At 44.0% G+C, this 15,142-nt stretch overlaps 1 protein-coding gene across 2 annotated transcripts in view; it reads left to right on the plus strand.

Annotated features, from left to right (window-relative positions):
* tll1 (tolloid-like 1) overlaps window positions 1-15,142 on the plus strand; it is a 321,825-nt gene that overhangs the window by 216,114 nt on the left and 90,569 nt on the right. For both annotated transcript variants that reach the window (XM_078406985.1, XM_078406994.1), the window contains exons 11-14: window positions 3,268-3,370; window positions 5,586-5,702; window positions 8,464-8,609; window positions 11,465-11,660. In XM_078406985.1, the coding sequence (XP_078263111.1) occupies window positions 3,268-3,370; window positions 5,586-5,702; window positions 8,464-8,609; window positions 11,465-11,660 (562 nt within the window). The remainder of the gene's footprint in view (window positions 1-3,267; window positions 3,371-5,585; window positions 5,703-8,463; window positions 8,610-11,464; window positions 11,661-15,142) is intronic.

The following is a 15,142-nucleotide window of genomic DNA, read 5'->3' on the forward strand; positions in this document are numbered from 1 at the left end:
GGTTCTGGACTCCCCCAACATTGGGAACATGTTTCCTGCCTCTAACGTGTCCAACACTGTTGTGCGACAGAGGAAGTTGAGGCAGTCTAGTCAAAGGTAATAAACTAGAAATATTTGGAGACCAACATTGGATAACTGGCTCAAGTCAATAGTCAATAGTCAATAGTCGTTTATTTGTCACATACACATAAATGTGTAGTGAAATGAAACATTACCCGCAGTTGAACAATAAGACCAATGAGAATAATCAATAAAAATGCAATAACACATACAATCACAATTAACACCAAACAAAAAGAAACATCCATCACAGTGAGTCTCCTCCAGTCCCTCCTCACTCTGATGGAAGGCCAAAATGTATTTTTCTCTTCCCTGCCGTCTTCTCCCGCGGTCAGGCTGTTGGAGTTGTCACGTCGGGGCGGTCGGGGCTCCCGATATTGAAGCCCCCGCCGGACGGTGAAAGGTCCACGGCCTATTTCAGGCCGCGCCGGATGGTGAAAGGTCCACGGAGGGCCGACCCAAGCCCCGCGATTCGGGGCGGGCGAACACGCTGCCTCTGCCGCTGCCGGTGCTCCGGATGTCGGCCCCCATCCAGGGGCCTGCGGGCTTCCGACGTCCACGCGGCCCGTGCCGGAGCCTCCGGAGACGAGTCGCAGCCGCTCCCGCAGCATCCGCAGGCAGCCAGCGCCGCAGGTGGTGAGTCCGGGCCGCGGGCTCAGCGAACCAGAGCCCCAGGTGGTCCCAGGTGCATGGCCGATGGTAGGCCGCAACGGGAACGGAGACACGACACAGAAACAAAGGTCGCGTCTCCGTTCGGGAGAGAGAATTTTACCGTTCCCGTTCCCTCCCCACCCCCCCCAAACATAACATACAAACCCTACACCATATTAAAACTACAATTCAGACAAAAACAACAAAAAACACAAAAGACAGATGGACTGCAGGCAATCTTCTGCGCGGTGCAGAGTGTAATTGACCATATGCACAATGGAGGCATTGCTTGTCAACTCTGCATTCGACAGTGATCCATCTTCCTCACGTTCCAGCTGACGTGCGGAGATAGTGTACCTTCGGAAGGAGGTGAAGGGGGAGTAGGCTGGTCGCAGCAGCATTTGCTCATCTGCCTCTGTTGCTTGTTGCTCTTGACAGCCGAGTTGAGGATTATCTCCCAGCGTGTAAAATAATTTCCCTCATTCCTTCCCCGTCTAAACTCTCAGGCAAGCTTTGGATCTTTGAGGAACTGACCCAATAATTCCCGGGTGGCATCGCTGGTGGAGCTGTTAACTCACAGCGCTAGTGTCACAGTCTGTCCTGTTCGCTCACCTGCCAGCCACGCCCACCACATTAAGCCAACTCCCCTCACCTGTTCACTCACCTGCTCCAGATCACCAATCAAGCCAGCATATAAACCCTTCCTGCACACACACTCTTTGCCAGTTTGTTCTTAGCCCTCATGCAAGACTCTCCAGCAATCTCTCTTGGACTGATTTCCCGTTGCTGACCCTGCCTGCTCCCGACCTTCATGCCTCGTCGTAGCCCTGGTGAACGCCTCAGTCTTCTGTCCCCGACCACGGGCAGGTAGAAATAAAGCCCATTCTAAAACTACTTCCTTGGTTCCCTGCGCTGCATTTGGGTCTACCTGCGGTCCATTACAGCTAGAGACCTGGGTTCGATCCTGACCTTAGATGCTGTCTGTGTGGACTTTACCTCTTCTCTCTGAGACCATTTTGGTTTCCTCCGGGTGCTCTGGTTTCTCCCCACAACCCATCGACATGTGGGCTTGTAGGTTAAATGGCCTCTGTAAATTGCCCTTAATGTGTATGGAGTGGATACGAAAGTGGCGTAAGACAGAACTAATGATTGAAGGTCAACATGGACTCGGTGGGCCAAAGGGACCCTGTTTCCATGCTGTCTCTTTCAATCAAAAACTCACTGTTGTTTTTCAGAGAGACAATAGACAATAGGTACAGGAGTAGGCCATTCGGCCCTTCGAGCCAGCACCACCATTCAATGTGATCATGGCTGATCATTCTCAATCAGTACCCCGTTCCTGCCTTCTCCCCGTATCCCTTGACTCCGCTATCCTTAAGAGCTCTATCTAACTCTCTCTTGCAAGCATCCAGGGAATGGGCTCCACCACCTTCTGAGGCAGAGAGATCCACAGCTTCAGAACTCGGTCTGAGTGAAAAAGTTTTTCCTCATCTCCGTTCTAAACGGCGTACCTCTTATTCTTAAACTGTGGCCCCTGGTTCGGGACTCCCCCAACATCGGGAACATGTTTCCTGCCTCTAGCGTGTTCAATCCCTTAATAATCTTATACGTTTGAATAAGATCCCCTCTCATCCTTCTAAATTCCAGAGTATACAAGCCCCATTATACATTTAATGGAAATCTTTATGTTGGGCACAGGATTGAGACAGAGAAGAATGGATTGTTAATGTGCCAGTTGGCCATAATGTTGACATCCTACCTTGGCTGTCCACTGCAGGAGCTGTTTGATTTTTAATATTCACTTGTCCTGGCATTTTCCATGACAGATGGCTGATTGGCGCTGCCAGTTTAATCCCTGGCTGCCAAATACAGGCTCCAACCCAGTGTTATTTTTTTTGCGGGGGGAAAATGTCACTTTTGGTTAAGTAACTGCTGCTTTGATGGCAAGGACAGAGAATCCTGCTGTCTTGAACCCCCGGGATGTGCAGCTGGTAAGATTTTTGTCATTATCCTGCACAAACACACGAGGACATCGTGGCTCGTGTTATTTTTGTCGTGACCTTTTTGGGGCTGAAGCAGCCATAATGTAATTCACTGCAGCCTTGCGGCTAAACATTTGGAGGTTTAGTCATGATAATTTATGGTACGGTCTGTATAAACATTCTGTAACTGAGTCAAGCTGCACCATAAAACCGGTGGGAAAGGAGTGAAATGTTGTCAGTCAGAATTCAAAGTGTGAATATGTCTTTATACGCACATAATTGCATCTTTATATCTAACCTTTCAGATCTCCAATGTTCCTTAACCGGTGGTGCATAAATTGCAGCATATTACAAGTGCCAAGTGTGTCTGACCTTTCTTGCATATGCTCATTAATATTGGCATTTACCAGTCATGTTGAATCTTGATCATAACAAATTCCCATCTGGTTACCGACAGTTAAATGAATAATGCCTTTCAGCGAGGTGGGCTTCTCGTAAGCACCTTCCGTATCTTCACAGCCTGTCGGTTTTGGAAAGGCAGATTTTCAAGACTTCTTTTTTGTTTCTATTGCAGATTGTTTTGAACTTCACAACCATGGATCTCTTTAAGAGCCGCCTGTGTTGGTACGACTACATAGAAGTACGAGATGGTTACTGGAGAAAGGCGGCCCTTCTTGGTATTGAACTTTGTCAAGTTAGGACTCATTGCTGTGCCACTGAAACTGACCTGTTAATAATATCCTTTCATTCCCACTAAAATGGAGCTTGTGAGAATGGACGGAAGAATGCGGATCTATTCGCGTCCTCGTGCCATGAAGGCTGGTGGCACAGTGCTGTGGCTGAGAGAGCCACTGTCTCACAGGACCAGCGACCTGGGCCCATTCCTGACCTCGGGTGCCATCTGCATGGAATTTATGCGTTCTCTCTGTGGTTGACCTCCAGTTTGCTCTCTTATCTTCTCCCACCCCAAAGACTTGACGAGTCGGTCGGTCAATTGGCCAATGATAATTGCCCCCCACGGTGCAGTTTAGTGGTAGAGTTGATGAGAATGCAGCAGGAATAAAATAGATTTTTTTTTTTTTTTAATTTTTCGTTTTTTCAAGCATATGTACAAATAATAATAAATGACAAACTGGTTATAGAATTCTTACATAGCTTCAATTTTTAAATTTTTAAAGAAATAATAAAGTTGAAAAGAGACTGAAAAAAAAAAGACTATAAACTAATAGAGAGAAAGCAAAGAAAAAAGAGAATCACAAATATAAAGATTATGGGGATAGAACTGGGAGTTAATGAGTATAGTTGTACATCCAACCCTAAACTCAAGTTTTAACTTTAGTTTTAAATTTTAGTTTTGTGACAAACCCATTTACTTTTTTAAAAATTGAATAAATGGAGACCATATTTTAAAAAATAGATCTGGTTTGTCAATTAAGGCAAACCTTATTTTTTCCAAATACAAGGTCTCGGTCATTTTCGTAATCCACATTTTAATTGTGCGGGTTACTGTTTTTTCCCAAAATTTAAGTATTAATTTTTTCGCAGTTATTAAACTGTAGTCAAGAAAGCGTCTCTGACTTAGCGTAAAGTTTGTAATGTGTTCTGATAATCCTAAAATTATTAATTTTGGATCTAAATCCAGTTGGTTATCGATAACTTTGGAAATGATTTTTAAAATATTGATCCAAAAATTTTGCATATTTGTACAAGTCACAAAAGTGTGAGTTAAATTGGCTTCTTGAAATTGACATTTATCACAAATAGGGGAGATACTTGGGAAGATCCTGTTTAATTTTGTCTTCGAATAATGTAGTCTGTGTAATATTTTAAATTGTATTAATGAGTGTCTAGTGTTTAACGAGCATTGATGTATGTATTGTAAACTTTCGTCCCAGGAATAAAATAGATTTAATGCAAACAATGGTCGACAGTCAACCCGGGGGGGGGCTCATTTCCACGACATATCTCACCATGACTTTGTGACACCCTTAGTATTTCTGAACATTTACAATTGGTGGCTGATGAGGTACTTAGGAAATCCCAATAGCTGAATAACAGACAGTTATGGTTATCATAAGAGATAGGAGTAGAATTAGGCCATTCGGCCCATCAAATCTACTCCGCCATTCAATCACAGCTGATCTATCTCTTCCTCCTAACCCCATTCTCCCGCCTTCTCCCCATAACCCCTGACACCCGTATTAATCAAGAATCTATCTATCTCTACCTTAAAATATCCACTGACTTGGCCTCCACAGCCTTCTGTGTCAAAGAATTCCACAGATTCTCCACCCTCTGACCAAATAGTTTTCTCCGCATCTCCTTCCTAAAAGAACGTCCTTCAATTCTGAGGCTGTGACCTCTAGTCCTAGACTCCCCGACTGGTGGAAACATCCTCTCCACATCCACTCTATCCAAGCCTTTCACTGTTCTGTATGTTTCAATGAGGTCCCCCCCACATTCTTCTAAACTCCAGCGAGTACAGGCCCAGTGCCGACAAACGCTCATCATAGGTTAGCCCACTCATTCCTGGGATCATTCATGTAAACCTCCTCTGGACCCTCTCCAGTGGCAGCCAGGTTCTAAGGAAGGAAGTCTAAACATGTACCTTCCTGTCTGGAACAAAAGCTTTCACATCATCAGGCCATCCCCGGTGTGCTTTGCGAATAATGAATAACTTCCTAGAAGAACTGTCCTCGTCATGTGGAATATACAATTAAAGTGTAAATCATAGAGCGAAATTACTAATTAAGCAGTGCAGGAGTTATATTTTTACCTAGAACTTTACCAAAGAGTCTACGTGTACTTTTTGACCATTTGACGTGTTTAACAAAAATGTGCTTGGTGTTTTAGGAATGCACTGAACTCTTGCTGTAATATTTCCTTATCCAGGTAGATTCTGTGGTGACAAGCTGCCTGAAGTTCTGATGTCCACAGATAGCAGGATGTGGATAGAATTTCGCAGCAGCAGTAACTGGGTTGGGAAGGGTTTTGCTGCAATTTATGAAGGTAGACATTGAATTATATTACTACCAACGATTGATTTAAATGCTCACACATCAGTTTGATTATATTACTTAGGGGTGGGCCATTTAGGACTGAGATGAGGAAAAACTTTTTCACCCAGAGAGTTGTGAATCTGTGGAATTCTCTGCCAAAGAAGGCAGTGGAGGCCAATCCACTGGATGTTTTCAAGAGAGAGTTGAATCTCGCTCTTAGGACTGACGGAATCAAGGGATATGGGGACAAAGCAGGAAAGGGGTACTGATTTTGGATGATCAGCCATGATCATATCTGGCTCGAAGGGCTGAAAGGCCTGTTCCTGTGCCTATTTTCAATGTTTCTATATTTCTATTAGTATTTATTTTATCTGCATAAAGGTCCACAATTTCCTCCTTCCATTGCCTGGACAGTATACACTTGCTGTCAATGGGACTTTGCTGCCTGGATATTAGCTCTACCCAACCATCAATAGTGAATGCACTTCAAAAGCAAACATGCACAAAGCATTTTGGAATGTCCTAATGATCAGGACACTAGTTAACGGTACATTTACACACTTTAGTGGAGGAAGGAACTGCAGATTCTGGTTTACACCGAAGATGGACAAAAAATGCTGGAGTAACTCAGCGGGACAGGCAGCATCTCTGGAGAGAAGGAACGGGTGACGTTTCGGGTTGAGACCCTTCTTCAGACTGAGCGTCAGGGGAGAGAGAGAGAGAGAGAGAGAGACAGAGATAAGGAAGGGTGAGACATCAAAAGAGATGGAGTTTAAGGAAAATGGAGAATAAATCATTGGTGGCTAGGAGAAGGTGACAACAAACTAAAGCAGAGATAAAATGTAATCGGGGACAGTCGGACTGGTTGGAGGGGGAGGGATGGAGAGAGAGTGAAAGCAAGGGTTACTTGAAATTGGAGAAGTCAATATTCATACTGCTGGGGTGTAAGCTGCCTGAGCAAAATATAAGGTGCTGTTCCTCCACACTTTGGACTGAATCTGTGCAACTGAGACTAATTTACATTTATAGTTCTCCTCATGATTCCCCTAACCCAAGATGGGCAGTGAATGATTATGGAACTAAAGTTACTGTTGTATGGAGTTCAGTATATCAGTATTCCCCGAGTAGTTTTAACAGGTTGGACACAAATGGTTCGGTAGATGCAGGGCAGACAATTAATGACGGATTTTCATTTGGGCAGTTCAGGGTTGGGTGGGAGGTTTATCGGAAGGAGAGAAGCAATGAATTTATACACATGTTATTTATACAAATGTTATTGTACCCAAATGCCTTAAACACACTGGAACAGCTACAGGGTGCTTGTTGGCTGGTCGGCGCGGAGTCGGTGGGCTGAAGGGTCGACTTCCACGCTGCATCTCTAAAGTCTAAAGTTTAAAGCTGTCAAAATCTCTGGAAAATAGAATGAATGCAAGTAAAAACGCTTGCCAAAGTTACTGCAGATATGTCGGTAAAACCTCATGGAAACATAGAAACATAGAAAATAGGTGTAGGAGTAGGCCATTCAGCCCTTTGAGCCTGCACCGCCATTCAATATGATCATGGCTGATCATCCAACTCAGTATCCTGTACCTGCCTTCTCTCCATACCCCCGATCCCTTTCGCCACAAGGGCCACATCTAACTCCCTCTTAAATATAGCCAATGAACTGGCCTCAACTACCTTCTGTGGCAGAGGATTCCACAAATTCACCACTCTCTGTGTGAAAAAAAACTTTCTCATCTCGGTCCTAAAAGACTTCCCCCTTATCCTTAAACTGTGACCCCTTGTTCTGGACTTCCCCAACATCGGGAACAATCTTCCTGCATCTAGCCTGTCCAACCCCTTAAGAATTTTGTAAGTTTCTATAAGATCCCCACTCAATCTTCTAAATTCCTCATTAAAATCAATTCTGTCTGTAGCTCTGTTATAATTGAAATATCTCTTGTCCAAGATAATCAATGTGTGTGTGCTTGCAGATAGATTTCAAATTTGTGTTTTAACTTGGATGTATTAATACAGCAGTCTCTATTGCATTCAAAGTAGTGTCAATCACGTTCTGTATTGTCGTTTTTGAGAATTAAATTGCAAAATAATATTCCTTTCGCAATACATCTTCCACAGTATCGGAAGATGTAATAATCTTCTCATTACATTAGAATTAATAAAACATACTGGGCCTCATAAAACATAATGAACTCTTCACTTGCTTATTAATAATTGCCATAATTACCATTTGCTCCTTTGTAAACTGCTGAGGTCCTGAGATTGACGTAAAGGCCAATTAGAGCTTCAGAACACACGCGGTGAGACATTCAACTATGTTCTGCCCTGTAGCAACAGTAACAGAGTTGATTTACCACAAGGGTCCTTTTAATTTGGTCCACCGTGACCTGCTCACAAATCACACTGAAGTGACACAAAGGACATTTATACATTTCCCCAAGAATTTCTGTACGAACGTGAAAAACCACAGCAGAAATTCAGCCACAGGGCCATTTCACCCATGGGGTACAACAGGTCGAAGGTGGACTGTGTTATGTTAGTGTACTCATTTACCAAGGGGTTCAGCGGTGGTGGTTAGCGCAATGTGAAGTACATGCGTAAAACAAGTTGTTCAGTTTAATGGATTTACAGTTCTTTCTATTGTTCCACGAGAGATATTTCACAAACATGTAAAATTGAGGTGTGTGGAGAAACATTGAACAATTTGTCAGTTGTCCTGTTAAAGGTTTATTCCCTTGTTTAATAGTTGATATCTTTCCAATTGATAGCAATTTGCGGTGGCGAAATCAGTAAAGAATCTGGACAGATCCAGTCTCCTAACTACCCGGATGACTACAGACCAATGAAGGAATGTGTGTGGACAATAACAATGTCTGAACACTACCACGTCGGATTAGTTTTCCAAGCTTTTGAGGTAATTGCATTAAAACAATAAAAAATAAATGCAGGAAGAAAGTGATTAACGATGCGATAGGAAACAACCTCATTTATCCTGGGGGGAAATTGGTGTGCCGCCAGTTTTATTTATTTACAAGTGGACCCGTTGGGCCCAAACCTCTCCTGCATTGATGCAGCACCCTGTCCTCCCCCACTCCCCTCTCTCCTGAACCCCCCCCTCCCCTCCCTCACTCCCCCTCACTCCCCCTTCCCCCCTCCCTCCCTCTTCCCCTCCCCCTCCCTTCCTTTTAAACTTTAAAGTGACAATGGTGAGTAAGGTGGGCCTAAAATTGTCACGCTATCGTGTACCGTTTTGGCTGAAGTTCAGTCACAAATAAGATAACAAACGAGAGTTTTAGTATATAGATTTATGTATTCGTGTCATCGCACAACTGTTTGCCAACAGCGAGCAAATGTTCGTGCCACGTCGTTGGCCTCTGCAAGATCCTTTACAGTGCATGTGTCATGCAGCATGTCACAGCTCAGGAGATGTTCCATAGTCTGGAGGCCCCGTCCGCACTCGCAGTCTGCCGCATCTTCAGTGTATCCCCACTTCAGCACGTTCGATTTGCTCCTCCCCATGCCTGTCCGCAGTCTGTTGAGACGGCGCCAGGTTATCCACGGCTGGTCGGAACGAACCTGGTGGGAGTTTCTCAGAGGGATCGATTGCCATGTGAGTGTCTTCTGGAGATTTCTCTAGTCTCTCTTCCCAGAGTTTGAGCCTTCTGGACGATGCACTGCAGTCCAGGGGATGGACAGAAGAGAGGAAACTTCTGCATGATTTCAAATGCTGAAGTAACAAAGGGTGGTCATGTAGGGGGTGTCTTCCATCCTCTGATTGTCTGAGGCGTTCTTTTTGATTGGCTACAACTCTTCTGATTCCAGGAGGTGCAATGCCAGAGAGTAGGTAGATGTTGTCAGTCTTGGTAGATGCTGTCAGTCTTGCCACCAGTCAAAGAGCATGACCCAGTAAGGGCAATGTAGTAAAGGAAAAGGAGATAGTTACATTCATCTCCTTTGCCCTTACATGATCCATATTCAAAGACGTGCAGACTCGTAGGTTAATCGGCTTCTGTAAATTTTTCCTGGTGTGTAGGATAGAACTAGTGTATGGGTGATCATTGGTCAGCATGCACTCGGTGGGCCGAAGGGCCTATTTTTACGCTATATCACTAAACTAAATTAATCCCTCCATTCCCAGCATGTCCATGGGCTTATGCAAAAGGATGAGAGGGGATCTTATCGAAACGTATAAGATTATTAAGGGGTTGGACACGTTAGAGGCAGGAAACATGTTCCCAATGTTGGGGGAGTCCAGAACCAGGGGCCACAGTTTAAGAATAAGGGGTAGGCCATTTAGAACGGAGATGAGGAAAAACTTTTTCAGTCAGAGAGTTGTGAATCTGTGGAATTCTCTGCCTCAGAAGGCAGTGGAGGCCAATTCTCTGAATGCATTCAAGAGAGAGCTAGATAGAGCGCTTAAGGATAGTGGAGTCAGGGGGGTATGGGGAGAAGGCAGGAATGGGGTACTGATTGAGAATGATCATCCATGATTACATTGAATGGCGGTGCTGGCTCGAAGGGCCGAATGGCCTCCTCCTGCACCTATTGTCTATTGTCTATTGTCTAAAATATACAGTTACAAGGCATTGAAAGTGTCATGTGCATTATAATAATAATGAAATTTAAGTGACCAGTTATTGCACAGCACATACGTAATATTGCACAAACATGAAATTAAATCATCACGTAGAAAAGTTCAGGACGAGGGATGTACAAAGATGGGGAGGGGTAGTTGGGGGGGTGGGGGGGAGTCAGTCTACCCCACGACGGAAGTGGCAGGGGTTGTACAGTTTGATAGCCACAGGGAAGAAGGATCTCCTGTGCAGTACCTTGGTGGAGCCAGTCTGTTGCTGAAGGCGCTCCTCAGGTTGACCAGTGGGTGGTTAAACTTGACTATGAACAAAATTTCCCCGAGTGAACACTAGTAGGTGAAACGTCATTGGCCAGAACATTAAAACATTAATCTTCAGATTGTGGATCGGAGTTTGGGCAGCACCTTTGGCGCAGTGGTAGAGCTGCTGCCTCCCAGCGCCAGAGACCCGGGTTGGGTCCAGGCAAGAGGTGTTGTCTGTGTGAAGTTCGTACGTTTTCCCCGTGATCACATGGGTTTTCTCCGGGTGCTCCGGTTTCCTCCCACGCCCTTCTCTCTTTCAGCTTTCTTACTCCCCCCCCCCCTCCCCCCACTAATCCTCTGCCCAGTGGATAAGTCTGCAGTTTGTTTGTTTGTTTGTTCGTTCCAGTGAAGGCGCTGTGCACACGGCAGCCAGCCAACAGTTAAGTCAAGTCAAGTCAAGTCAATTTTATTTGTATAGCACATTTAAAAACAACCCACGTTGACCAAAGTGCTGTACATCTGATTAGGTACTAAGGAAAAAAATGAAACATACAGTAGCACACCAACATAACAGCACATACAAAACAGTTCACAGCGCCTCCTCAAAAGTCGCTTGTCTTTTTCTTTTTTACAATTTTTAATTGAATTTTAATTGCAAGTTTTCCTGTACCTTGTTGTGTGTTGTGACTGTCGGCAGAACAATTTCCCTCCGGAGATGAATAAAGTTCTATCGTACCGTATCGTATCGTATCGTATCGTATCTTGTCATGTGCAGCCAGATAGCATTAGTTTAATTTAACATCATGGATGGCACAGACATGCTGGGCCGAATGTCCTTTTCTCGAGGCTCTACTGTTCTACAACTATGTTGTAATGGCGGCTCCTGGACTTGCTACACAAACATAAGTAAATGATTTCCCTTCCCCATGTAATAGATCGAGAGGCATGACAACTGTGCTTATGACTATCTTGAACTTCGGAATGGCAATAGTGAAAACAGTCCACTGATCGGGCGATTTTGTGGTTACGATAAACCTGAAGCTATCAAATCTACTTCCAATTCCCTCTGGATGAAGTTTATTTCTGATGGAACAATTAACAAGGCAGGATTTGCTGCAAACTTTTTCAAAGGTACAAATATCAAAAAATCCCGCGCGCTGTTTAAGCCTGATGTTTTTTTTCGCCTGAATTAGAGAAAGCTATTTTTAAACATTGTATGTTTGAATGAAAGAAAAATCTTACATTGGCAAGTTAGTACAGTTCATGACCTCTTCTGAAACCACTCGTGCACTTTAGGAGGCAATGAAGTACTTGCGATGTGTAGTCATTATTTTAATGGAAGAAATGCAGCTGTTAAATTTGTGCATAACAATCTCCCACATCGGGCGATATGAAAATAAACAAACTATCTGTTCCAGTGATGGTAGTCAAAGGATAAATATTGGCCTGGTACCACTGTCAGTGTGAGGTCACACGCAGATTGGAGGAACAGCACCTCACATTTTGCTTCGGCAGCTTGCAACCTGGTGGTATGCATATTGATTTCTCTAATTCAGAGCATCGAGTATAGAAGTTGGGATGTAATGTTAAAATTGTACAGGGCATTGGTGAGGCCGAATCTGGAGTATGGTGTGCAGTTCTGGTCGCCAAATTATAGGAAGGATGTCGACAAAATGGAGAGGGTACAGAGGAGATTTACTAGAATGTTGCCTGGGTTTCAGCACTTAAGCTACAGAGAGAGGTTGAACAGGTTGGGTCTTTATTCTTTGGAGCGTAGAAGGTTGAGGGGGGACTTGATAGAGTTTTTTTCAAATTTTAAGAGGGACGGACAGAGTTGACGTGGGTAGGCTTTTCCCTTTGAGAGTGGGGAAGATTCCAACAAGGGGACATAACTTCAGAATTAAGGGACAAAATTTAGGGGTAACATGAGGGGTAACTTCTTTACTCAGAGGGTGATGGCTGTATGGAATGAGCTTCCGGTGGAAGTGGTGAAGACAGGCTTGATTTTATTATTTAAGAGTAAATTAGATAGGTATATGGATGGGAGGGGATTGGAGGGTTATGGTCTGAGAGCAGGTAGATGAGACTAGGTCAGAGAAAGTGGTCGGCGTGGACTGGTAGGGCCGAATGGGCCTGTTTCCGTGCTGTAATTGTTATATGGTTATATGGTTAATTGCATCCCTCTCTCGCCATCCCTCCCCCACCTTAGTTGTCCTGCTAGTTTGACTGTTTTTATCCCTTCATTATCACCTCCTCCACAGCCAACAACAAACCATTGTGGGCTCTCTTTGACCATCGGTGCCGGCTCTGATCTGTTCTGTACCGTTTCATACTTCTAGTTTCCCCTCTCGCTTGACTCTCAATCTAAAGAAGGCCCCCGACCAAAAACGTCACGTATTCCTTTTCTCCAGAGATGCTGCCTGTCCCGCTGGGTTACTCCAGCATTTTGTGTCTATCTAGGGTGATGATACAGCCTTGCTCGACCCTCAGTCCCCACTTTTTAAAATTATTATTATTTATTTTTTTATTGACAAATACTTTATTCCAAAACAAAACCAAAATACAAATCAAAAGCTGCCTGTATTGGCAGTTTACAAACAAAACAATTATCAAATTAAAATTCCGCCAACTTCGTCAATAATACGTTCGACCTCCCGCGGCGACCAGCGTTCACGGAAGGCCTCCAGCCCTCAGTCAATACGATATATCTTTATTGTCATTGTACAGGGCAGGGGTACAATGAGACTGGGAATGCGCCTCCCATACGATGCAATAAATTAATTAGCTAATCAGTATTCATTTAAACAACCCAATGAAACAAATTAGAACAGTTTTTAAACAGAATAAAGTGCAAGTAGATCTGTGCCAGTTCGCTGTGCGATGTGACCATCCGGCTCAGCAGGACCGGTTCATAGCAGCTATGGCCCTGGGGATGAAGCAGTTCCTGAGTCTGGAGGTGCCGGAGTAGAAGGCCTTGTAGCGTCTGCCCGATGGTAGAAGTTCGAACAGACTGTTGCAGGGGTGTGAGGAGTCTTTGTGGATGCTGGTGGCTTTTCTGAGGCATCGTGTGTTGTGGATGCCCTCCAAGGCTGGTAGCTGTGTTCTGATGGTCCTCTGAGCTCTATGGACTACCCCCTGAAGAGCTCTCCTCTCTGCCTCCGTGCAGCTGAGATACCACACAGGGATGGGTATTTGATAGACTTCTTAGGTTAGAATCATGACTTTCACAAAGTGCACGCTAGCTTGTACACTGAGTAATTCACAACTGCACTTTGCTAAAGATACAGATATTGAACTCGGGAATTAGAGAAGTAATATCTTGGAGTCATATGTAAGAAGAAAAAAAAAACGGTTCCTTTATTTTTTCTAAGTTATTTAAAATGTAATTTGCCATAATCTCAATTTATATTGCAACAGATGTGTTTAGCAAAGTTCCACACACGGCCTTCGACAAATTCTAAACATTCCAAAAGCTGATTTTTTTCCCCCCATGATGACAAGCCTGCTCAACTTTACTGTATAAACCAGGTTGACTTATTTTTTTATGCAGTTTGCAACTGTCACTACATTTTCAGCTTAGATAAATAACTGTACTTCATTTCATAAATGTGTAATATAGAATCCCAAGCAGGAGGATAGATTAATGCAAAAACAGTCATTCATACATGGCTTTCCATGAGAAAGGGACATGATGTATGAGAAGGGCACAATTAACAAAATAAGGGCCACGTGGCTCATTAAGCCCGTCCTACCATTCAAAATGATCATGGCTGATTGACCCAAAGCCTCAACTCCCTTCATCATCATTACTATTTTGACATATCTTTCATTCATTTGTTCTATATCACTCTACATCACCGTCTCTCGTTTCCCTTTCCCGTGACTCAGTCTGAGGAAGGGTCTCGACATAGGATTATTAAGAGGTCGGACACGTTAGAGGCAGGAAACATGTTCCCAATGTTGGGGGAGTCCAGAACCAGGGGCCACAGTTTAAGAATAAGGGGTAGGCCATTTAGAACGGAGATGAGGAAAAACCTTTTCAGTCAGAGAGTTGTGAATCTGTGGAATTCTCTGCCTCAGAAGGCAGTGGGGGCCAATTCTCTGAATGCATTCAAGAGAGAGCTAGATAGAGCTCTTAAGGATAGCGGAGTCATGGGGTATGGGGAGAAGGCAGGAACGGTGTACTGATTGAGAATGATCAGCCATGATCACATTGAATGGCGGTGCTGGCTCGAAGGGCCGAATGGCCTACTCCTGCACCTATTGTCTATTTTCTATTGACCCAAAACATCACCCATTCCTTCTCTCCAGATTTGCTGCCTAATCTGCTGAGTTACTCCAGCATTTTGTGCCCATCTTCTGAATACTCCACAACCACCTCCTCTGGCAGCTTGTTCCATTTACCGACCACTGTGTAAAGCTTGCCTCTCTGGTTCCTATTAAATCTTGTTTCTCTCACCTTAAACCTATGTCCTCCGGTTCGTGAAGTCATGGCACTGTTTGCTATTCAGGTTCTGATCTGCTATGCCTTAAATTTTCATCCAAAAATCACAGTTAATAGATTTTATAGCCTTGAGCACCTTATTACTGCCTTCAATGTGCATCTTATTTTT

This window comes from Rhinoraja longicauda, chromosome 1 (genome assembly GCF_053455715.1).
Source record: "Rhinoraja longicauda isolate Sanriku21f chromosome 1, sRhiLon1.1, whole genome shotgun sequence".
NCBI lineage: Eukaryota > Metazoa > Chordata > Chondrichthyes > Rajiformes > Arhynchobatidae > Rhinoraja > Rhinoraja longicauda.